At 39.3% G+C, this 26,231-nt stretch overlaps 2 protein-coding genes across 2 annotated transcripts in view; one reads left to right on the top strand and one right to left on the bottom strand.

Moving 5' to 3' along the window:
• Positions 1-4,742, top strand: part of FRMD4A (FERM domain containing 4A) — a 382,372-nt gene extending 377,630 nt beyond the window's left edge. Inside the window, exon 23 of the mRNA XM_073801673.1 lies at positions 3,574-4,742. Within this exon, the coding sequence (XP_073657774.1) occupies positions 3,574-3,613 (40 nt within the window). The 3' untranslated portion in view covers positions 3,614-4,742. The remainder of the gene's footprint in view (positions 1-3,573) is intronic.
• The window catches only part of PRPF18 (pre-mRNA processing factor 18), a 51,327-nt gene that overhangs the window by 6,683 nt on the left and 18,413 nt on the right, over positions 1-26,231 (bottom strand). Inside the window, exons 4-9 of the mRNA XM_019933459.3 lie at positions 25,281-25,394; positions 19,408-19,554; positions 17,946-18,014; positions 16,410-16,550; positions 16,212-16,283; positions 13,859-14,014 (exon numbers count right to left, since the gene is read on the bottom strand). Of these exons, the coding sequence (XP_019789018.1) occupies positions 13,859-14,014; positions 16,212-16,283; positions 16,410-16,550; positions 17,946-18,014; positions 19,408-19,554; positions 25,281-25,394 (699 nt within the window). The remainder of the gene's footprint in view (positions 1-13,858; positions 14,015-16,211; positions 16,284-16,409; positions 16,551-17,945; positions 18,015-19,407; positions 19,555-25,280; positions 25,395-26,231) is intronic.

Genomic DNA, 26,231 nt, shown 5'->3' with positions numbered 1-26,231 from the left:
TGGGTTCAAAGACTGTCCATATTATGCTATTTAAGGAGTGGGAGTGTGGAGGGAGGTTATCCTTCAGCTGGTCTCCACGAAGGAAGACTTTCGCCAGGAAGTGCGAAGGAAGCCCGGGAGCCTGCTGTGCTCCTCGTTCTGCTGGCGCTGTTGCTGCTCGCTGCGCCTAATCGGGTGTTGCTTTAGGACAAACACCCTTCCCTCTCACAGTCCAGCTTCTCCTGCTGTGAATTCTAATCCTGTGGCTACAGAACTGGAGCTGCAGCCATGGACATGTCTGTGATATCATTAAAAGGATCCTAAGTCTCCTAAAGGAAGAGGTGAGAAGAGAGGCAAAGCTAGGAAAGGGAACAGTCCAATGAAAGACTAAACAGCTTTAATCTGCAGCAAAACACAGCAAGAATTATTATGAGCCAATGAAAGGCAAACAGATGCTAAGACGCTGGGGGTCATTTTCCTTACACTGTAGGAATTAGAATTTTAGGTGTTTGTGCCTTATTGAAGATATCTGTGATGCTTATTTACACTCACTGAACAGATTCTACGCTTAAAAAATGAATATTAAGAGTACCCTGTCTGGGGCTTCCCTGGTGGTGCAGTGGTTGAGAGTCCGCCTGCCGATGCAGGGGACACGGGTTCGTGCCCCGGTCCGGGAAGATCCCACATGCCGCGGAGCGGCTGGGCCCGTGAGCCATGGTCACTGAGCCTGTGCGTCCGGAGCCTGTGCTCTGCAACAGGATAGGCCACAGCAGTGAGAGGCCCGCGTACCGCAAAAAAAAAAAAGAGTACCCTGTCTGAAATCTTAGCTGTCAAACAGTTGTGAAACTCAACAGTCTCCATCATAAACAGTTACCATGGAACGTTACAGTAAATTTTTGCCATAAGGACTGACAGCACCCAGCACAGAGTTTTAAAGGGGCATAACCTGATGATAACATATGAGTATTTTCCAAATGGAGACAAAACTTTTCAGTTAGGTCCCTCAGGATTTTAGTTTCAAATTGCTTGGGGATGCTTAAACCAGTAAGACAAGGAGCTGCTTAGCTTAGCTTATTGCAAATAGCTTTTTAAAAACAAGTAGTATTTTTAAATATAATTTTCACTTTTATAAAAGCAATACATTTATTTAATAAATCCTTATTCAGTGCCTACTACGCGTCAAGCACTGCTCTAGGCTCTGGGAATAGAGCAGGGGAAAAAAAAAAGAAAAAATCCTCACCCTCATTGAGAATATACGCTAATAAAGGAAGACAGACGAGAAACAAAATATGTAAAACGGACAAGAAACAAAATGAATATGTAAATATCTAATGTGTTGAATGGTGGCAAGTGCTATGGAGAAGGTCAGGCAGGCAAGAGGCATGTGTGGATGTGGGAAGTGGCCGGAAGGGCTCTGGCTCTCCCTGAACTAGGGAGCCACTGTAGGGCTCTGAGCAAGAGAGCATCACAGTCTGGTTTGTATTTTAACTGGATCCCTCTGGGTGCCACACAGACTGAACAGAAGAGGGGCAAGGAAAAAAGCACGGAGAGGAGACCCTGCAGTCATCCAGAGAAGACAGGCAGGGGCCAGACCCAGACGGTGGCAGTGCAGGTGGTAAGAAGGGATCACCCCAGATGTAAGCTGAACATGGGACAATCATGGTTTGCTGACAGGACATGGGCTGAGACAGAGAGAAAAGCCAAGGGTAATCCCATGTTTTGTGTGCATGTTATTGTATATATTTTTTAAATCACACAGTTCTTCTATCAAATAATAGCAGTCCCCTGCCTCACCATTTCCAATCCCTAGTTCCATCACCCCAAAGGCAACCACTCCAAATCTCTTAGGCGTTTCTTCTGGTATTTACTGCCATATTTCTAGATACTACACACTGACAGTGCTTGATTTTTTTCCAGTTTTTATTTTTCTACCTCCTATGAAAGGTGAAGATTTCATCTCTTACACTACGTGCATTGGCCCCACCTATGCACACACGCGCCTTTCTCTCCCTCTCCTCCCCCAAGTCACAGTCCTCAGTGAGCACGATGTTTAGGATATACCTCATGTCTACATAAATATTGTCCAAAACAGAGCCAATATCCTTTTTCTTAGGTATTCTTCCCCATCTTTTTGCTTTTCTGTGTAGATATCAATTCATTCTCCAACAGTGAGACTACTCTCAATATGACCAAACACATCAGGTAGTACATCTGTTCCATTTTTTTCCTGGAGCCCTCTGTCTTATCTGTTCCAATCTAGATCAACTGAATTCCAGACCTCTTTGTACTGCTACAATCCTAGAGCATCCCTTCACCTTCAACCTGGGAATTCCTTTTGCCCTGCTCCTGTGCTGGATCTTTGTTTGCTTCCCTCATTTTGGTGGAGCACAGCCTCAAGTATTAGCAATATAACAGTGGAGTTAAGACTATGCAAGTTCAAATCCCAATTCCACCATTTACTAGCTGTGGGACCCTGGGAAATTACTTTTCCATGCCTGTTTCCCCACTTGTAAAACAAAGAAATCATAGTATCATCCTCTTACTACATATGTGAGAGAGAGAAGAGAGAGAGAGAATATATATGTGCTAAATTGCTGCAGTGAGCACACAGTAAACACCATATAAGTGTTAGCTACAATAATAATGATTCTAGAGAATGGGTATGTGACACAAGATGGGTCACACTTTTGAGACTTTTCCTGTCTGAAAATATCTTTAACCTATACTCACACTTGACTGTTCATGTGGGAATAGAATTCTGAGTTGGAGACTTTTTCCCTTACTAATACAAAGGCATTGCTCCACTGTCTTCCAGCGTCCAGAACCGTTAATGAGAAGTATGAGGGCATTTTAATTCCTGAGTCTTCATAAGTGACCTGTTTCTTTTCTCCAGAAGCACTGAAAATCTCTTTATCCTTGGCCTCCAATATTTGATTATACTGAGCCTTGATGTGAGATCCTTCCTATTCATTTGCTATGAATTCAGTGAGCTCTTTTTTCATTCTAGAAATGCATGTCCTTCAGCTCTGGGAATTCTTCCTGCATTAATTCTTTACTTCCTACCCTCCAATTTCTCTGTTCTCTTTTTCCTGGAATTTGAATAGTTGCAGACCTTATAGACTGACTCTTTTGTTCTCGTATCTTTCATAGTTCTGATATTTCCTCAACTTTATCTTATAACCCTTTTATCTAATTTTTAAATTTCTGCTATAATGTTTAACTTCTGAAAGCTTGTTTTAATTCTTTTTTTGTAGCTATTGTTATTTCATAGTTACAACCTTATCTAAGGATATTAATTTTTTAATCAAAGGGGTTTTTTCTGTTCCCTATGCTATAATTCAGTTTCTCTCAACTCCTTTTTTTCCATGTGTTTTTTGGTCTCTGTCTTTCATGTTGGAAACTTTCCCTGAATGTCTGATGATCCTAGGTGAACATGCATATTTATGAGTAAGGCAATAAGGAGCTAAAGGAAACTCACCGAATGGGCAGGGCTCATCAATGGAGCTTCATCTTAGGACAATATGGCAGCAAGTTAGTTTTTTCATTAGCAGAATACTAATTGTTAGTAACTGCGCATCTTTTCTCTTGGGTCAGTTCACAGAGAAGAACCCTCCTGTCTCCTGAGGTGGGATAACAGCCTGGCTGCCAGCATCAGAGGGACCAGTGGAGAAAAGGAACCAGAGGTCTCATCTGTCAACACACAGACCCTCACTTGAGTTGCCTGTTTTGAGTAGGGCATCTCACCCTGCCTGAGGCTACAAATCCCTCAGAAAGTTAACCTGTTTTCTGCTATAAGGGAGAAAGGCAGGAGGGCCCACTTGCACAGGGTAGAAGGAATCTCTGGACTACTTATCCTAATTCTCAACCACTCCTTCATTTTCAGTCCCATCCCATGGTCCAGTCTTTTTTTTAAGATTTTTTTGATGTGGACCATTTTTTAAAGTCTTTATTGAATTTGTTACAATACTGCTTCTGTTTTATGTTTTGGATTTTTTGGCCACGAGGCATGTGGAATCTTAACTCCCCAACCAGGGATCAAATCTGCACCCCCTGCATTGGAAGGTGGAGTCTTACTGGACTGCCAGGGAAGTCCCTGGTCCAGTCTTTTAGAGGTACCTAAAAGTCCCACGTCCTGAGCCTTTCCAGATTCTACAGAGTCCTCATTAATGGCTCCTTAATGACTTTCTCCCCATACAATATTTTACTAAAACTGATTTTTTTTTAAATCAATTCTGTTTCTAGGAAAACATTCTGCATTTAAAAGTCTAACTGATGAACTGTACACTTAAAAATGGTTAAGATGGTAGAGCTGAATAAAGATTTTCTTTAAATGGTTAAGATGGTAAAATTTATGCCATATATATTTCACCACAATTTTTAAATAACCTAATTGCAAGCATTACAGCATATTCTAGATAAGGCATAAAAATATCAATTACATATACAGTTTGGTGTATCACAGTATGTGATATAGGATACAAATCCTGAATAGAGTTGTTTATATCCAGATAAATCAATGAACCATTAAAACAATCATCCTGCATCAACTCAAAAAAACAGCAATTTTTTATCATTGCAGAAAGCAAATGCTTTTTAAAACCAAACCAGGGCTTCCCTGGTGGCACAGCGGTTGAGAATCTGCCTGCCAATGCGGAGGACACGGGTTCGAGCCCTGGTCTGGGAGGATCCCACATGCTGTGGAGCAACTGGGCCCGTGAGCCGCAACTACTGAGCCTGCGCGTCTGGAGCCTGTGCTCCACAACAAGAGAGGCCACGACAGTGAGAGGCCCGCACAAAAAAAAAAAAAAACAAACCAAATTACAATCATACCCTTTTAGCTAGATTCGCCTTTTATTTTATAAACTATCATTAGTTAATAGCACTTGAGGGAGACTTTTTTTGTTTTTAAGTAATCTCCTTACTGAAGTATACGGAAGACATTTTATCAATTATTTCTGTTCCTGTCACTAGTGTACCCTGTAAGAACAAAGTCTTGAAAACGAAAGCACAGATGCGTTTAGTGGTGCAGCCTAGGAACATGAAGAACAGGGATAAGTTGAGAACATTTTCCATGCAGCTATTTAAATTCCGTCAACAAACTGCCAAGGTTCCAATAAAGGAACGAATTACCATGAGATATTTAAGTTACTAATTAATCCTAACTTCAGACTAAAGGAATACATATTTGACTCGAAATGTGATTTTCAAAAAATGTGTACTTAATGATGAAAAGTTAATTTCTACAATAGCAACTAACATTCATAGCCATGCATAAAAAGGCCAAGCCTTCAAGAATTGCCCACAGGAATTCTTTTCTTACAAGTATATGATTAACATTGAGTTGATCTGAATTACTCATTCTAGACTTTTTAATACCCGATCTGGATCTAGCTACTTGGGATGATGGCAGATGAAGGCCATCTCATGCTACTTCTAATGAAGAGTCCCAATGCAAGTATTAAATGTATTAAAATATTCAGGATCTGTAGGACTTAGTGGAAAATTAAAGAAAAAATAGTTTGGGACTAAATCTTCTTCTGGAGTGTATGGTAAGAAATAGAGAGGTGCTCTCAATTTTTACTTGTCTGAATGTTTGATATATAAAAGAACATTATTTCCAGTTCAAAGGTTCATCACTTCACAGAAAGGAACAAATTACAAGTGATTATTCCATTTTGAAAACAGCACTCACGTACTTAACGAAGTTAGGTAAAAATGTATGGCAGGGCTTCCCTGGTGGCGCAGTGGTTGAGAGTCCACCTGCTGATGCAGGGGACACGGGTTCGTACCCCGGTCCGGGAAGATCCCACATGCCGCGGAGCGGCTGGGCCCGTGAGCCATGGCCGCTGAGCCTGCGCGTCCGGAGCCTGTGCTCCGCAACGGCAGAGGCCACAACGGTGAGAGGCCTGCGTACAGCAAAAAAAAAAAAAAAAAAAAAAAGTATGGCAAATGGCCGATCTGAGCGAAGATTTTGTCTGACAAGGCCTTCACACTGCACGGTGATCTGACTTTTCTTTTTAAGCATGTGGTTGAGAAATACAGAGTTAACACCCCAAGTTAAACGTCTATTTAGCTGCCAGCTAAAAAGCAACATGGCACAGTTTAGACCAGCATTCCCCACAGTATGCTTCTACCCAACAATGGCGTTCTGTAATATTAAAAGGTAATGTATGTGAAAGAGAAATGATAGCACTATTTTTCTCTAAAAATTTCTTTTAATATGCCAGGAAGTTATTAAATGGGTAAACAGTTTGTTACCAAGACAACTTGCCTTTAAGAAATGGTTTATCAGAGCCAAAAATGCCAGGAGGTAGCATAAGGCCGCTTGACCCACAAATGTGTGACTTACAATCTTATGCATAGGGAGTGTTGACCAGCTAACCATGACATGTGCATACAACACATGGATCACGTTGTGATCACTCACTGCAGTAATGTTTCTGTTATACCATTTTCAGCAATTCACGAACATATAAATTTACAAACGGTCCATGAACAACTAAATTTGACAAATTCTAGTACAGGTGAAATATGCCAGATTCTGAAATGCAGATATAAATATCTGACATAAGATGCTGGGATGATGTTTTTAACCAGGGAATTTACAAACTTAAGGTCATTGAACACAACTTGCCAGAGAAGATTATGGGACATTTTGCCTTTTGGAACAGTGAACGCTTGAGGAAAATTATTTGGAATGAATATTACGCCTTAATCTTCTAATCCCCAAAGAAACCTGTGTTGTAACACAGCACAGACAGACTAATCTATAGGAATCAGGGAGGGTATCCACAGGAAACAAAGGGCATACTCAAACTGGGTAATTTGACGGTAGCAGTCCCAAGGACTTTACAAAGGCGTGGGCAAGACCGGGACCCGTGAGCTGACAACACTACAAAGCTGTGGCTAGCCTGTTTTCTAAGGGGGCAAGGGAGAAGACTGGTTACCAGAAACCCAGAGAGGGTAACTAACTGTATGGAGACGGCTGTGGCCTTGGGTGGAAGGGTGTAGTGACTCTACAGGGAGGAAGCCAGGGAAATAAATACCCCAAACTCGTTCTTCTTCCACCTACAGAATGCCTTCCAGTCCCTCTCATCGCCTGCCCCGTTCAGAAGTCAGAGGGCAAGAGAGCCTGTCCATGTTGTTCATGAAAGCCAGGTTTCCAGGGCACAGAACACGGTGAGGAAGGATGGAGTGGATCTGGAGGGCAAATCACCACGTGATGTCCATTTCAGCTTTTCTTCCTGCTCTTCTTTACCAACAAGTAAAGAACACCCAAGATATGAACCTTTTCAAGAGATGTCTTGAAATGACTGAATTATAAAGACTCTAAATAGTCAAGAACTTCCTTTAATCTGTGTAGAAGAAGCTTTATCCAAATCTGGGCCAAAGGCTACATCTGCACTGGCAGACCGACCAAAGCCCTTGAAGTTCCTACCAACAATTTCCATCTCGCCCTAGATTTGAGGCTACCGATAAGCTATACAACTTCTCTTGGATCTACATGGTGAGCAAACCCTCCCTGTGGTGTGTTTAATTTTTGTGAGAAAGAGAACACTTCAAACAACCTTCACAGTTTAAATTCTATAGAGGTTTGCATAAAACCCAAAGATGAAATCATGTTACAGTGAAGAGCCCGCTGAATTGTTTTTACCATATTTCAGAAAACAGTTACTTCTCACCAATATTTCTACATAAAAGAAAATAATTACATATTGCAAGGTTTCATTTAAATGATGTCCAAGAACTGGCAAAATTAACCAATAATAACACATGTCAAAACCATGGTTATTTCTGATGGGAGGAGGAATTAGGCTGGGAAAAGGAATGAGGGAAACTTCAGGGATGCTGCTTGAAATCTCCTATGATCCAGACCTCATTTTATGTCTTGATAAATATCACATATATATGAAGAATCACTGAGCTGTACAATTAAGATTCGTACACTTTACAGGCTCCACTGTTTATTAAGGTTTATTATATCTCAATTTAAAAAGAAAAATTTTATTCAACATAGTTTTGGAAGTTTTAGCCACAGCAATCAGAGAAGAAAAAGAAATAAAAGGAATCCAAACTGGAAAAGAAGAAGTAAAACTGTCACTGTTTCCAGATGACATGATACTATACACAGAGAATCCTAAAGATGCTACCAGAACACTACTAGAGCTAATCAATGAATCTGGTAAAGTAGCACGATACAAAATTAATGCACAGAAATCTCTTGCATTCCTATACACTAATGATGAAAAATCTGAAAGAGAAGTTAGGGAAACACTCCCATTTACCATTGCAACAAAAAGAATAAAATATCTAGGAATAAACCTACCTAAGGAGACAAAAGACCTGTATGCAGAAAACTATAAGACACTGATGAAAGAAATTAAAGATGATGCAAATAGATGGAGAGATATACCATGTTCCTGGATGGGAAGAATCAACATTGTGAAAAAGACTCTACCACCCAAAGCAATCTACAGATTCAGTGCAATCCCTATCAAACTACCACTGGCATTTTTCACAGAACTAGAACAAAAAATTTCACAATTTGTATGGAAACACAAAAGACCCCGAATAGCCAAAGCAATCTTGAGAAAGAAAAACGGAGCTGGAGGAATCAGGCTTCTGGACTTCAGACTATATTACAAAGCTGCAGTAATCAAGAAAGTATGGTACTGGCACAAAAACAGAAATATAGATCAATGGAACAGGACAGAAAGCCCAAAGATAAACCCACGCACATACGGTCACCTTATCTTTGATAAAGGAGGCAAGAATATACAATGGAGAAAAGACAGCCTCTTCAATAAGTGGTGCTGGGAAAACTGGACAGCTACATGTAAAAGAATGAAATTAGAACACTCCCTAACACCATACACAAAAATAAACTCAAAATGGATTAAAGACCTAAATGTAAGGCCAGACACTATAAAACTTAGAGGAAAACGTATGCAGAATGCTCTATGACATAAACCACAGCAAGATCCTTTTTGACCCACCTCCTAGAGTAATGGAAATAAAAACAAAAGTAAACAAATGGAACCTAATGAAACTTAAAAGCTTTTGCACAGCAAAGGAAACTATAAACAAGACCAAAAGACAACCCTCAGGACAGGAGAAAATATTTGCAAACGAAGCAACTGACAAAGGATTAATCTCCAAAATATACAAGCAGCTCATGCAGCTCAGTATCAAAAAAGCAAACAACTCAATCCAAAAATGGGCAGAAGACCTAAACAGACATTTCTCCAAAGAAGATATACAGATTGCCAACGAACACATGAAAGGATGCTAAACATCACTAATCATTAGAGAAATGCAAATCAAAACTACAATGAGATATCACCTCACACCGGTCAGAATGGCCATCATCAAAAAATCTACAAACAATAAATGCTGGAGAGGGTGTGGAGAAAAGGGAACCCTCTTGCACTGTTGGTGGGAATGTAAATTGATACAGCCACTATGGAGAACAGTATGGAGATTCCTTAAAAAACTAAAAATAGAACTACCAAATGACCCAGCTATCCCACTACTGGGCATATACCCTGAGAAAACCATAATTCAAAAAGAGTCATGTACCAAAATGTTCACTGCAGCCCTATTTACAATAGCCAGGTGATGGAAGCAACCTAAGTGTCCATCGACAGATGAATGGATAAAGAAGATGTGGCACATATATACAATGGAATATTACTCAGCCATAAAAAGAAACGCAATTGAGTTATTTGTAGTGAGGTGGATGGACCTAGAGTCTGTCATACAGAGTGAAGTAAGTCAGAAAGAGAAAAATAAATACCGTATGCTAACACATATATTTGGAATCTAAAAAAAAAAAATGGTTCTGAAGAATGTAGGGGCAGGACAGAAATAAAGACACAGAAAAACACAGACGTAGAGAATGGACTTGAGGACACGGGGAGGGGAAGAGTAAGCTGGGAAGAAGTGAGAGAGTGGCATGGACATATATACACTACCAAATGTAAAACAGACAGCTAGTGGGAAGCAGCCGCATAGCACAGTGAGATCAGCTTGGTGCTTTGTGTCCCCCCTAGAGGGGTGGGATAGGGAGGGTGGGAGGGAGACGCAAGTGGAAGGAGATATGGGGATATATGTATACATACAGCTGATTCACTTTGCTGTAGAGCAGAAACTAATACACCATTGTAAAGCAATTATACTCCAATAAAGATGTTAAAAAAATTAAAAGAAGAAAAAGAAAAATTACCCTATTAAATGACTTTCACTATTACCTCCTCAGCAAATATCTTAACGTAGAAAAGGTTTGGGTTTATACATTTACCAGGGGTCAGCAAACTACGGCCCACGGGCCACTCGCCCCTTTTATAAATGGAGTTTTCCTGGAACACAGCCACTGGCTGCTTTCACTGCAGGGTTGAAGAGTTGTAGCAGAGACCTATGAAGCCCAAACCCTAAAATATTTACTACCTGATCCTTTAAGTGTGTCACTTCCTGACTTAAACTTCAAATAATATATTTAAACTGTCCCTTTGTAGGAATAATTCAACTCAACCTCACCCAAATACCAAAATAAGAGGAGAAAGATTTAAAAGACAGCTTAGGAAATCACTCAGTTAATTGTAATCAAGAATTTCGTAAAACGCTAACATGGGGGTGGCTTCGTTCTGCCTTGAGCTGCACTATGGGTTTATTTTAAGACAGATCAAAAACTGGTACTTTATTTGGCCTCACACAATGCTAATTTTTTTGTTTTTGTTATTGCCGATATTTTAAAAATAGGAGCATACGCTTTTTTAAAAAATTAAGGATTCTAGTATCTCACTAAAAACTAAAGGAAGATGGAACAACACTAGAACCATATTCCTACAAGGCAACAATGAGCTGAAGTGACTCCCGTAACGCTGGAGGCTAAGACTCAGCTGACACTTCACACTGTGCTTGCGCTATCCACTTTTTAAAGTTTTTATTTTATACTGGAGTACAGTTGAACTAACACAACATTGGTAATCAACTGTTCACCGTTCTTATCACAGAGTTGAGAGGAAAATGAAAATACTGCTTCCATCTGTGGCTACATGAAAAGTAGGAAAAGAAAAGAGAGACCGAGGGTCAGAGGCTTCTTAACACTCAGCTCACCTGTTACCCAACTATCCTGGGTATGTGAGTTTGCAACCTCAGGTTTAAGCGATGGCCTCTAGGGAAAATGGCAGAGAAGTACCAGAGAAATCAACAGACCAGAAAGGGCAACAGTTAACTGGATGCTTGCACACATCAAGTGGTAGGGATCTCCCCCATATCTTCTAAAGCAGCCCTACTCCTATTTTGGGGCAATTCTGCCTGTTAAAAAGCTTCTTTGGGGCTTCACCGGTGGCACAGTGGTTGAGAGTCCGCCTGCCGATGCGGGGGACACGGGTTCATGCCCCGGTCCGGGAAGATCCCACATGCCGTGGAGCGGCTGGGCCCGTGAGCCATGGCCACTGAGCCTGCGCGTCCGGAGCCTGTGCAACCTCTTACCAGTCTCTCATTGTTTCAAAACAAAAAGATTAAAAAAAGAAAGAATCCTTTCCTTACACTGATTAGAAATATGCCTTCATTCCTATACCTTACCTGGTCCTTAACTGTATGGGACAAGTTTAATCCCTCTTCCATCGGAAAGTTCTCTCATTATCTATAGTTACCCAAACCCCCACCAAGAGTCTCCTTTCTCAAGGACTAGGGGAAAAAAAGCAAGACTTGCACCTCTCGTCCTCTGGAGTATTCATTCATTCGACAGATATTTACTGAGCACCCACCATGAGTACTATTCCAGACTCTGCGGATATGACAGTGAACTATGCTCTTGCCTTGTGGAACTTATACTAAATTATTACATCTAATAATGTAGCATAAGCTATCATTAGACTTTCCGGTAGCCATACTGTACTACTGTTATTGTACTTAAATTCCCTAATTCTTCCTCATATACAGTGCTCAAACTGTATGCTCAAGTCTAACTTGACTTGTTAGAAGTCTAACTGAGTTATTAGACTTCCAAATTTCTTTATGGTCATCATTGCTAAATATTATATTTTTAGAATCTGCTTTTTTCTTCAGTCTGTCAAGAACTTCTGGAATGCAAATTTCTCCTCCACCTGAACGCACACCCTATTCCTTCTGTTTCTTACTGTCTGTAAAGCTGATAAATATACCTCTCAGTACAGCCATCCAAATTGGTCATTAAAACTGTTGAATAGGACAGTACTGAGGTCACTGAGTGCCCCATGGCATGTCCCTAGCACGCACCCAAACACACACGGATCCATTATTTAGTATGCATGGCTTCTCTCACTCAACAAGCTGAGTCCACCTGATCATTTTACCATATTTACATCTGTACACAAGAATATTATTGGATTTAGGTCAAACACCTTCCTAAAGTTCAGATACAGTATGTTTGCCAATTTTCTCTAATCATCTTGGGAAAAAGGGGGAAAAACATTTTAAGGGGAAGAGAAGAGTTAAAAAGGAAGAACAATGGAGGGAGGATAGGTCACTATATAGCTTCCAAAATGAACCAGAAGTCTTTAAAATACTAGGCATATTTTAAAAAAGAAAACTCAGTTTATAAGATGATGGTAATCATACCATTGTCTAAAGAAGATGCTGTCTTTAAGACAATTTATCTAATTATATGAACTCTTATACACACTATAGCTTTGGTCATGGTATAGCAGAACACAATTAGCAAATTTAATCACTGGTAACTGTTTTCTATTGTTAAAGCCAAACCACTTTTTTTTTCCCCAACTAAAAGCTTTTTGCCTTCGATATGGTCAATGGTGGTTATTAAGAAAATGGAGGGGCTTCCCTGGTGGCGCAGTGGTTGAGAGTCTGCCTGCTGATGCAGGGGACACGGGTTCGTGCCCCGGTCTGGGGGGATCCCACGTGCCGCGGAGCGGCTGGGCCCGTGAGCCATGGCCGCTGAGCCTGTGCGGCCCGCATACCACAAAAAAAAAAAAAAAAAAAAAAAGAAAATGGAAATGTTTTGAATTTCCACAAGTATATTTGAACTCTATAAGTTCTACAGTTCACATTAGGGGGTCAGGTTGAAATATTTTAAAATGCTAATATATATGAATAAGGTACAAAGCATGACACAAAATAACCTTTAGCACTTGGAATTGAAATGAAATAAAAAGATAATCCATGAACATGATAGTGACTGTTGTCTGGCACAAATTCTGAAAGCACTTTCGGCATTTTAAGTGTATCTTACACTTTAAGTAAACTTTCAGAGTTTCATCTTCAAGCTTTAGAGTTAACATCCAGCAAAAGTCATTATACAGACACAACCTGGGGTTTTTGACACCTTGGCAAAAGCTAGATTACAGTTGAGGGTTTTTTCCCACTAAAAAGAAAAGTTTAACCCAACAGCAGTGTAACCAGGTTTATGTGAGGCATGTATAACTTTAAGAAAATAAACTATAAATATTTTAAATCTGTGTACCGAAGTGTTGTTACAAATTATTTAAAAATATTTACTAGCTAAATTTTTACCGTTTATACCTTTTTAGCCTAGATGTTAATCTACCTTGAAAGTAACAAAATGTGAATTATTGCAAAATACTCTAAATTCGTCATTCTTTAGTAAACTCCCCAAGCGAACAGCAATAGTTTTATTTCACTACTCAGGTAATTAAAGCACAACATTTCACCCTGTCTTACATCATATATGAAACCTAAAAGGTTTCTATTTTATAGCACAGTGGAAGGTGTCTTAATACAAGTACTATTCACATAACGAGTGGACTTGCATCCTGTCATGCTATACCCAATCACTATAATTCTCCTCCTCTCAAAACTTAGTTTGAGAACCGGGGAATGTTAACCTCCAGAGCACTTTTCCCTCCAAACTGCTTACCTGAATATACTTCCGCTGTGTCTCATCATTTAAAACATGTGCAACGTGCTTGGAAAAAATCTTTTCCCTACCGGTTCTGGCATGGATGCCAACCATAGTGACACCAATGGGCCAAGGGGCATTTCCAATGGCCATCTGAAGATAAGCATCATTAGCCTGAAAAGAGAGTTGAAGAAGAGATCAGGAAAGCAGAAATATTCTGCTGGTCCAAATTTTCATTTAGTATTTCACAGCCCTTCGTGATGAAATTTTCATCCATCTCTTGGGCGTGTTGAAAATATTATCATTCCCATTATTCAAACAAAAGAAATTAAAATATGGGGTGACTGACTGCTTACCCAGGACCACAAATGTCTGTGGAAAAACAGAAACCAACGCTAACCCAGGGAGTAAAAAGACAAAACATTCCTTTGCAGCCTTGGTGCACTGGAAGTTAATACATTTCAGATCTGGAATTACCAGGCAGGTAATTTGATGCACTGACAAAAACTCTAGTCTGAGTTTCCGTTAGACCTAGTCTTCTCCCTAGGTGGTCACAGAGAAGACAGAGGCTAACTAGTTTTTCATAATCCAACCTGAAACTACAACTACTCCCTGCACAGCAGTGCAGACCTCTGAAAGCAGTGTGGGCTGTGTGTGCTGGGACCATCACATCGGGTCCATAGCAGATGTGTAAACAGAGATTAAATACTGGCCCTCGAGCCAAATAGCTAAAGGATGAGATCACTTCACTCTGGCCCCCCAAACCTCCCACCTGCCAAGAACCTTAAAAGCGACAAAATGAGAAGAGAGAAAGCAATGAAGAAAAATGGCTCTTTTTCTAAACCAAGCCTGGCTACCTGGGCTGGGGTGGGGGACAAAACAGAAAGCAAGTAAACTCTCAAAGACCCCAAGGGTTTCAGAGAGGCTTACACAGCCAGGCCTCAAAGAGATCTTCATTTAAAAATCAAACAACTATGAGACTGATATACTGAATTTTAAAACAGCATATACACATTTTTTTAAATCCCTGATACTCGTGTGTGTAAAGTTTAATACTGGATATTAACTGATAAAATTTCCAATATTCAGTTTCCCCAAATTTCCAAAGAAGAGTGTCCTAATATTAAGTTTTAGTTCTTTCTGTACTTTATATAAAATAAACTTTCACCAGCTTCTCATATATGAGAATGAGAAAAGTATCAAGAGGGAAGGCATCACCTCTAGCAGGCAAGTGCTGTGAGTTCCTTCTGCACTGATGGTGACCTTATCCATCCATCCCAATGCAATCATCCCTGCTAAGCTCCAGGCAACAGAAACTATCCAAAAATAAAACTCATAGCTATAAAGCAGAAACACTTTCTCTGACTAACCAACAGGCTCTCATCTAGAGGGACTAAAAACACTACTTTAGCCCATTAGCATGAGGCTCTCATCAAGGAGATCTCCAGTCACCCAGGATCACCCACAGTCCCTTCTGAGGACAGACACTCAGAGCACAGGAATAAGCAACGCATCCCCACTTTTCTGGCAGAGCCCCATCAAGGCTCTGGAACTGTCACTGGAGATGCTGCACGGAACCCTCCACTCCTCTCTTGGGAGGCACAGCCGCTGGAAGCCTCCCTCCTCAAACTCGGCTGATGGCCCACGAGCAGGGGTGCACTTCCAATCCCATTAGTGGTGCAAGAGGCCCTTCTCTTCTTGTTCGCCACACAGACTGATGGCCTTCCACCTCCTTTCTAAACTCTACCCAGGAAGCACATGGACCCCAGAGCTCTGTCCTCTGCCACCTGGTCCCAGAGTCCACTCAGGAATAAAGACACTGCAGCAGGGGAAGTCTCCCCTCCTGGGCTTTGCTATTGTTGCAGTACTGAAATGGGAGAGAGAAATTCTGGCAGCCTTACTTGGAACATTTTCTCAGAGAAAACAGCATAAAGGGCAGTTAAATTCCACTGTATCATTAGTACGATGGTTCAGCTATATTATGGATTAAGTAGGTTTTTATAGCTGGCCTGGGAAACTAATCTACGTAACATTGCTTCTACGGGAAAATTTGTTCCAAGCCATAATCAACAATCTAAAAACTTTGAAATTCAATCCCATTCATGAAATGAACGGCTGCCTATATCCAGTTTGTGAAGAATCTTTACACCTTCCTTAAAAATGACTAAAAATTACAGTGCAGTCTTAAACTTTATTATTCATGCCTAACAATAAAGCTAATATATTAGAAAATGAAAGTTTTTTTTACTAATTCATTTCACATTTATTCTTAAATCTTCTATTAAAATACTCCCACACGAGATGAACATATTATGTACACAACCTACGTCTGCTCATGAACATAATTCTGATGCACAGCATGGTAACGTACCTTCACATATTCCCTCTGCAACATGAATTTAATGATATCTGTTATGGATTCTTTAATATCAGCAGGAAGATTCTGGAAAAGAAAAAAGAGCATAACTAAATTTTGGAAGCTACAGTGTTACAGACTGCATTTATTCTAACTTTATATATTCTATTTTTTAAAAATCAGTTAACAAAAGCATTTTTCGTGAAACCTCACCCTTTTCCGTAGCTTTCTGAAAAGGGGTCTGAGATAGGACTCGGTCTGTTTCTGAGTAGCACTGTTGAGTTTACCCTGTACACTGCGCTTCACATAATCCTCTCTGGCATTCAGCTCCTTAGCCCAAACACCAAGAAGAAACTGTGGGAAAAAAGGGTAAATTTAGACTACAATGCCACCCAGTGGTTCTGTAAGCTTAAAAGTTCTCTGATGCACAAAATGGTATACACTCATCCTTAGAGTAAATGTCTCGACTGATTAAAACATCAACCAATATGTAACTAATGAACTATCTCTGCTTACTGCGTCACGTATGTTTTAATGTAGTACCTTTGGCAAGTCACAGACTTCCCTATTCTACACCTCTCCCAGCTCAGATGCGATCCATTTCCCCTGAAAGAGCTATCAAATTTCACCGGCAACTGCTTGACAGAAATAAACTTTTATTTGTATTTCTATTACATAAAATTCAACCTACCTAGACTCATCAGCCATAATGCCATATGTGCTGTGATATTTAATCAATCTTCCAGGGATGATGTTGTAGTATTTGGACTTTCTACTTTTGCAGTAGAGACCACAATTCAATTAAAAATTCCCTCTAAAGTGCCTGACCAAAGGAGAAGGAAGGAAAAAAACGAACGAAAATAAAAGAAACTATGACCAGCCCCCACCCTGCCCCAGAAAACTACCCAGGTGCCCCCTGAGTTAAATGCACAAAGAGCATCCTTCCCAGAGGCAGGTAAACACTGAGGGCTGAGGAAGCCATACTCCCCTAGCGGTGTTACCTATGCATGTCCTACATAGGGAGAGGCTGTCACTCAACGAGGAAATTCTAGTTCATGCTAGATCCCACCACGCCCTAGCTAATTCCATGCCAAATCCTCAACAGATTGAGAATCTTGATGACTAATTATGTTGTATTTAAACTGTAAACACAAGTAAAAGCATTTCTTGCATTTATATCTCTAGTTCTGAACACAAATAATGTGTGAATAAATGTTAAAAGGAATCTGGGATTTGCACATACGCTACCTAAACCACTCAAAGAGGAATTCCGGGAAGGATGAATGAGCTAAATCGCAAGTCTCTGAAAGGCTGCTCGAGTTTTTGCCTTTTTCCCTGTCAACGTCTTCCCACCTCCTTCCCTTCCTTAGTGTCATCATCTCTCAGAAAAGCTTCTCCTTATTGCACTCCTTCCCAGAGTGTTTAAAAACAAAGTTTTAATCCTTAGAACTTCTTGTTCATTCCACTGCTATGATTCTTTTCGGTGTATTTACATTAATAAGTCAGCTTTACAAGTGCTATGAAGAAAGTAAATATACATTTTCTTTGTTAAACCTCTATATCCAAGCACATAGCAATATCATAAACACCGTACGTGCAGAAATGTTTAGTGAGGATTTCCCTTTCCAGTCTGTAACTCTTAAACAATTCAAAAATGAAAACCCCAAAAAAAAACCCAAAAAACAGAAAGTAAGACCAGTTCTTAACTAAAGAAAACATGTCCTCCTTTCCTAGCCAAAAAGTACATACCTTCAGGAATTTGGTAATGATGTCCATGTCTTTATGATCATCACCTTTTCCTAAAGACTCTCCCAGTGCCTGAAGAAAAAGAGTGCTTCTGTTCATTAGTCAACAGCAACAGCGGAACACATACACTAGCAACACCAGACTGAACACGGCTCTTTATTACATACACGTATGGTCCAATTTTGATTTAAAACCCTGATGGAATTTCTAGATAGATTTAAAAAAAAGACAATTGGCCATTTTAAATTTAGAGAGCATGTTATCTTTTATGACTCAAAGAGGGAGTAAAGGGAATGACTGCTAATGAACATGAACAAGGTTTATTTTTAGGGGAACAAAATGCTCTAATCTTAGATTGTGATGATGGTTGTAGCAACCTGTGAATATACTAAAAACCACTGAATTGTACACATTAAATGGATAAATTGTATAGTATGTGACTATCTCCAAAGCTGTTTGAAACGAAGGAAAAAAGAAAAAAATGTCCAGAACTGGTTGCTCACACCAATTATTGCAGTAAAATTTAGGGGGTCGAGGTATAATTAAAAGGACATCTTCCTTAACTACAGTCTCACTCACAGCATGCAATGTGGGTTAAGAGCCAGGAACAAAAGGTGACAGAAAAAATAACTATGTTTTATTAACCATTAAGAACTTTAAACTAAGTCATTATTTTTGCTCATGCTAGATATTTAGATAATACAACTTTTAAATAAGATTATATATATCACTCCACATTCAACACACTGGCAAAAATAAGAAAGCAAGATACCGCCAGGTGTTGGCAGGGATGCAGGGATACAAGACACTCACACACTGCTGGTGGAGGGTGGAGACTGGCAAACCCATTACAGAGAGCAATTTGGCAGTACTCAGACAAGTTAAACACATATCAGAAGCAATCCTGCTTCTGCTCCAGAGGGGTCATGTGCAAGACTGTTTGTCACAAAGCTGTCTGTGGTAACAGGGAGCTGGGAGCAATCTCACTGTCTGTCGTTATGGCGAACAAAAAGTAAAAGGCAGTGAATGCCACAGTGTATGAAATGCTATGTTAACAGTTAAAATCAAAGGTTTACATGTACCTAAGGTATCAAGGATGGAACTTAACATAGTTCTAAGTGGGAAAAAAGTGAACAGAATGAAGAGTTTCACAGTAAAATATCATTTATGTGTATACCAAAACACATGCCGACAAAACACTACTGGTTCTACAAGACCATCAACAAATCAAAGGATACACATCAAACACATCAGAATGAATACTTTTGAAGGCAGGAAGTAGGCGAATGCGTATAGAAAACGAGAAAAAGCGAGTGAATAAACACAAGGCACGAAACAGAAGAAGGGCCTTTGTAGTGACCAAAGACGCCAGCACGCTGTACACTGAAGAGTCTGAGGAGCCCAACCATCTGCCGCAGGGAATGAAAGGCGTGACGGGGAACCAGGGAAGGTGGCAGGGGGTCACCTCTAACTCTTCAATTGTGGTGTTTTCTTCATGAACTTTCAAATCATTCTGGGTGTCTTCCTCTCCAGGTTCTTGGCCACCCACAATTTCATTCAGGTACTGCTGATCAATCTTATCCAAAGCTGCCTTCAGATCATTCCTCAATCCCTGAGGAAAGGTAAAAAGTTACATCTGGTATGAAATTTCACTGATGTTTCACTTCTGATTTTTTCTCTAATAATGAGTATAATCCACTTTTTTCTCCACAAAGAAACTCAAATAATATTTCAATTTATTATACAGCTATCACCACCATCCAAGCAAAGTCAATTCTTATGAACATATTTAAATTTAAAAGAATGTACATACAATAGGTAATCTGATGGTCAGAAAAATAAAACATACGAGTGACAAATCCAAATAAGAATAGGCGTTAATGCTGTAATTTTCTAATGAGGCCCTAGTGAAAGTGACCAGGTCTCCACTGGTCCCCAACCCATTCTCCTGGTTCACTGAAAATGTCTAACAACTGCAACTATTGATACTTTGAACTCCCAAAACATTTGGAAATGTCAACAGTATAAAACCAGGGTCTCAACCATATCCTAGGATTTCACTATGTTTCTAACAAACCAGCAAATTCCACATTCTATTCACTTCCAGTTTGTGACCACTTGGTAAAACTGGAAGCCTTAAAGCTAGACCCTCAGCATATACCACATTCAAAAATTAACTCAAAATGGATCAAAGACCCAAATGTAAGAGCTAAAACTATAAAACTCTTAGAGTTACCTAACAAAACAGAAAACAACCTGATTTAAAATGGGCAAAGGACTTTAACAGATGACATACAAACGGCCAGTACATAAATGAAAAGGTGCTCAACATCACTAGTCCTTAAGGAAATGCAAATCAAACCACAGAGAGATGCCACTTCACAGCCATTAGGATGAATATTATCAACAGAAAACAGAAACTAACAACTTGGCTAGGATATGGAGAAACAGACCCTAGTGCACTGCTGGAAATGTGAAATGGTACAGCTGCTGTGGAAAATGGTACGGCAATATCTGAAAAAGTTAAACATACCCACACCAAGATACATTATAATGTCCAAAGTTAAAGACAACTCCTACAATACAACACAGGCGGAGCAGTCTTTGACATAAATCTTAGCAATACTCTCTTTAATCAGTCTTTAAGGCAAAAGAAATAAAAGCAAAACCAAACAAATGGGACGTGATTACACTTGAAAGCTTTTGCACAGCAAGGAAACCATCAACACAAAAAGACAACCTACTGAATGGGAGAAAATATTTATAAATGATGTGACCCACAAGGGGTTAATATCCAAAATATACAAACAGCTCATACAACTCAATATCAAAAAACAACCCAATCCAAACATGGTCAGAAGACCTGAACAGACATTTCTCCAAAGAAGACATGCAGATGGCTAACAGGCACATGAAAAGATGCTCCACATCACTAATTATTAGAGAAATGCAAATCAAAACCACAATGAGGTATCACCTCACACCTGTCAGAATGGCCATCATTGAAAAGTCTACAAAACAAAAGTTGCAGAGGATGTTGAGAAAAGGGAACCCTCATACACTGTTTGTAGGAATGAAAATTGAGAGAGCCACTATGGAAAACAGTATTCAGGTTCCTTAAACTAAAAACAGAACTACCATATGATCCAGCAATCCCACTCCTGGGTATATACCCAGAAAAAGTGAAAATACTAAATTCGAAAAGATACATGCACCCCAATGGTCACAGCAGCACTATTTATGATAGCCAAGACATGGAAGCAACCCAAGTGCCCAACAGGTGACTGGATTAAGAAGATGTGACACACACATACACACATACACACACACACACGCGCGCACACACACTGGAATATTACTCAGCCATAAAAAAAGAATGAAATTCTGCCATTTGCAACAACATGGATGGACCTGGAGAGTATTATGCTTAGTGAAATAAGTCAGAGAAAGACAAATACTGTATGATATCACCCATATGTGGAAATTAAAAAATAATACAAATGAAAGTATATGCAAAACAGAAACAGACAGATATCGAAAACAAACTTGTGGTTACCAAGGGGGGAAGGAAAGGAGAGAGGGACAAATTAGGGGTATGGGAGTAACAGATACAAACTATTGTATTTAAAATAGATGAGCAACAAGGATATACTGTATAGCACAGGGAATTATACCCAATATCTTGTAATAACCTATAATGGAATATAATCTGCAAAAACCTGAATCACTATGCTCTATACCCGAAATTAACACAATACTGTAAAACAACTATACTTCAATTAAAAAAAAAAAGTTAAAGAAGAAGAGCATCTTAAAAGCAGCAAGAGAAAAACAGCTTGTTTTGTACAAGGGAACCCCGCTCCCCCATAAGACTATCAGGAGATTTTTTTCAGCAGAAACTTTGCAGACCAGGAGGGAGTGGCACAATATATTCAAAGTGCTAAAAGAACAAACTTCCAAGAACACTCTACCCAGCAAAGTTATCATTCAGAATTGAAGGAGCAACAGTTTCCAGAGAAGCAAAAGCTAAAGGAGTTCACCATCACTAAACCAGCCTTATAAGAAATGTTAAAGGGACTTCTTTAAGCTGGCAAGAAACGGCACTAATTAATAACAAGAAAACATATGAAAGTATGTATCTCACTGGTAAAGGTAAATATATAGTAAAAGTAGTGAATTAATCACTCATAAAGCTAGTATGAAGATTAAAAGACACAAGTAGTAAAAACAACTCTAACTACAACAATTAGTTAAGGGCTACACAAGACAAAAAGATGTAAAATGTGGTATCAGAAAAATAAAACGTGGAGGGAGGGGAGTAAAAATGTAGAGCTTCAGAATGTGTTCAAATTTATGAACTTTTAGACTGCTCCAGTTATTTCTAAAATAAATAAATCACAGGGATATAATGTACAGCATAGTGACTAAAGGTAATAATACTGTATTGCATATTTCAAAGTTACTCAGAGAGTAGATCTCTAAAAAAAAAGTCCTCATCACAAGAAAAAAAATTTTGTTGTAACTCTGTATGGTGATGAATATTAACTACATTATTGTGGTGATCATATAAAATCATTATGCTGTACACCTGAAATTAGTGTTATATGTCAATTATACCCCAGTTTTTAAAAAGTACGTAAGAAACTCTAGTATTTGGGACAGGCTTGAATAAGATTAGAATACAGCAGGTTGTAATAAATTAATATTAAAAGCTAGGAGATTTTTCAAGTAATGAAATGAGCAGTAGAAAAATTAAATCAGGTAACAAAAATTGAATAGTTCACATTACCATTTTAAACTACCTTTTGATAAGGAAAATGACTCGAGATAGAAGAGAAAAAATATCAGTGAAATGAAGCATTACAAAACCACTTACTCTTTCCAAGAATTTAAGTTAGGAAAGTTCAGATAGGACTGAAAATAAAGAAAAACAAATTGATGTGCACATTAATAATATAAATGAAGAAAAATTTTTAAATTCATTATGCTTTAAAAAAAAGTTAGGTTTTCCCTGGTGGCGCAGTGGTTGAGAGTCCGCCTGCCGATGCAGGGGACACAGGTTTGTGCCCTGGTCCGGGAGGATCCCACATGTGGCGGAGCGGCTGGGCCCGTAAGCCATGGCCACTGGGCCTGCGCTTCCACAGCCTGTGCTCCGCGGCAGGAGAGGCCACAGAGGTGGGAGGCCCGCGTACCGCAAAAAAAAAAAAAAAAGTTAGACACAGAATCACCGTATGATCTAGCAATTCCACTTCTGGGAATATATGCAAAAGAAGTGAAAACAGGGACTCGAACAGATATTTATATACTTGTGTCCATAGCAGAATTATTCACAATAGCCAAAAGGTAGAAGCAACCTACATGTCCATCGAGGGTGAATGGATAAACAAAATGGGGTCCATATATACAATGGAGTATTACTCAGCCTTAAAAAGGCAGGAAATGCTGACACCTGCTACAAAGCAGCTGCACCTTTAAGGCAGCATTCTAAGTTAGAAGGCCAGTCCAAGGAGCCTTCAGATGACCTCAGCCACAGCTCACCTGACTGTATCACATGCAAGACCCCAAGCAAAAAACTGCCCAGCTTACTTAGCCCAATCGAACCACAGAACTGTGAGGGAGAATGATAAATTACCTTAGGTTACTAGGTTTCAGGGTGGTTTGTTACCATCATAGATGACTGAGAAAGATTTTATAATAATGAATTGTTTTAAGCTGTAAGTTTTGGGGTGGATTGTTACACAGCCACAGATAACCACACCTGTCTCTCACTGAAAGAGCAAGTTAATAAGGCCACAGAAGATCTGAACACCACCACTGTAACTGACATTTATCCAAAGCATAAAACATACTCTTTTCAAGAGTCCATGGAATATTCGCCAAGACAGACCATAAGCTGAGCCATAAAACAAGATTAGAGTCCTAAAAGTAAAGCTAAAATTATTAAAGTTTTAGAAGAAAATACCATCTCTTTAAGACCTTAGGGTAAGCAAAGATTTCTTAAGCAAAACACCAAAAGCAATAACCATAAAGCGAACTTCATCAAAATTTGGAAGTCCTGCCCATGGAAAGGCACCATTAAGAGAACAGGTAAGGCCTAGACTAGGAAAGAATAGACACAAAACATGATCTGTATATCTGACAAAGAATCCAGAATACACATAAAGAACGCCTACAACTCAAAAATAAAAAGACAAACAACCCAACTGAAACATGAACAAAAGACACACTGCATAGAGAAAGATATGGCCAATAAGTCTATGAAAAGATGCTCATAATCTTTAGTTATCAGGGAACTGTGAATAGAACCACAATGAGATACTACCACAATACAAGAAAATGGTTAAAATTTAAAAGACTAACAATAACAAACGCTGATGAGACACTGGAAATATTTGGCATTTCCTAAAAAGCTGAACACACGTTTACTCTTACTATACAGCGATTCCACTTCTAAGTATTTACCAGAGAGATAAAAACATATTTACCCAAGAGGAATAACACAGATCCAAAAAAGATCTGTGTAAGAATGTTCACAGCAGTTTTATTCATAACAGCCCAAAGCTAGAAACATATTCTGATATATTCATACAGCTGAATATCATCAGCAATGTAAAGGAACAAACTACCAACATCCACAATAACATGGACAAATCTACAAAATATCACACTGAGCAAAAGAAGCCAGACACACATCCTCTAAATTCACTGGTGGGGATAGAATTTAACAAGGTGGCTGCCCAGGAGTGGAGGAAGTAGAACCCGGGGACTGGCCAAGGAGGAGTGCTGGGGAACTTCCATGTGTGTGTGATGAAAATACTCTATATCTTCATAAGGGTAGTGGCCACACACTTGCATGTATTTGTCAAAATGCACTAAACTGCATACCCAAGATGTGTGCTTTTTAAAAGAAAATTAAAGAAAACTTGGGACTTCCCTGGTGGTCCAGGAGTTAAGAATCCACCTTCCAATGCAGGGGACACAGGTTTGATCCCTGGCAGGGGAACTAAGATTCCCACATGCCGCGGGCAACTAAGCCCGCACGACGCAACTACTGAGCCCGCGCACCACAACTAGATCTCGAGTGCCGCAAGTAAGACCTAATGAGGCCAAAAAGAAATAAATAAATAAATACTGAAAAATAATAAGTAAAAAAAAATAAACTCACGCACACACAAAATTTAAAAAAAAAGAAAACTTACATTCAGCAGCAGTAATCTGGCAACTTTATTTTTCCTTTTTTCTCTATAGTAATGCAATTAGTTGAACTCTGTCGAAGTCCATACTATTCTCATTTATATGGTACAACGACATTCTTCTACCTTTGTTCTGACTTCTTACCTTGTTAACTTCTGGTGTAAGGATCTCTATTTTTCTTAAACGTTGAAAAGCATCATAATCAGTTTCTCCAAAGAGTCTGATTGGTTCTCCTCTTTCTCTTAATCTCCTGATAACCTATTTAAAAAAATATATCAAACAACAATAGTAATTCCCTATGTCATTAGTAATAGTAATTCCTATTTTAGGAGACCAAACACTTATTTTGGTAAGTGAAAAGTAGATGCAGAAAGTAAGTTATATTTCTTTTTCTTTAGTTTCCACTAACAGATATACTGAATTATTGTCACACCTTAAATAACCCTAATGGTTTAGGTCATTTGGCGAGTGTTTCAGAAAGGACCAATCTGTGTAGTAGAATACATAAGAAAAACATTACGATGGGAGGGAGTGATAACATTTATAAAGAGAAAAAAATAAAATAAAACCAAGCCTGGAGTCAGTGATAAGTCAATGACCCTAGATAGCCATGAGTCGGCACTGCAGTACTACATTAAAACCAAAAACTAGTCCCTCAGAAGAGAAAGTGAGTTACAACTGGAGGGAGGGGGACGTGCAGGGCTTTTGAGGGCCTGATAATACTCCTCCTTGACTTCGGCCATCGTTACACGAGTGTGTGTTTTGTAATTATCCAGTATGTCGCACATGTTTTACACACTCTTTGTATACATGTGGTATTTCATAAAAAGGACAAACAAGAATTATAATTAAGAAAATAAGTTATAATTTTAAAAATACCAAGAACTTTATCTGGGAACATAAATAGTATCACACTTAGAAACCACTGGGCTCCCACTGGATTAAATGAAACTCGGTATTAAAAAAACTTAAGAGGTCGTCTAGTGCTATCTCCAACCCATGCAGAAATGACCTCAAAAACACCTTCGTCTGGTCCCTGTCTGACAAATGACAAAAATCACACCTCTTCATGAAACAGCCCATCCCATTTTTGGA

This window comes from Tursiops truncatus, chromosome 2, assembly GCF_011762595.2.
Source record: "Tursiops truncatus isolate mTurTru1 chromosome 2, mTurTru1.mat.Y, whole genome shotgun sequence".
Lineage (NCBI taxonomy): Eukaryota > Metazoa > Chordata > Mammalia > Artiodactyla > Delphinidae > Tursiops > Tursiops truncatus.
This window is presented reverse-complemented; position numbering and strand designations above follow the sequence as displayed.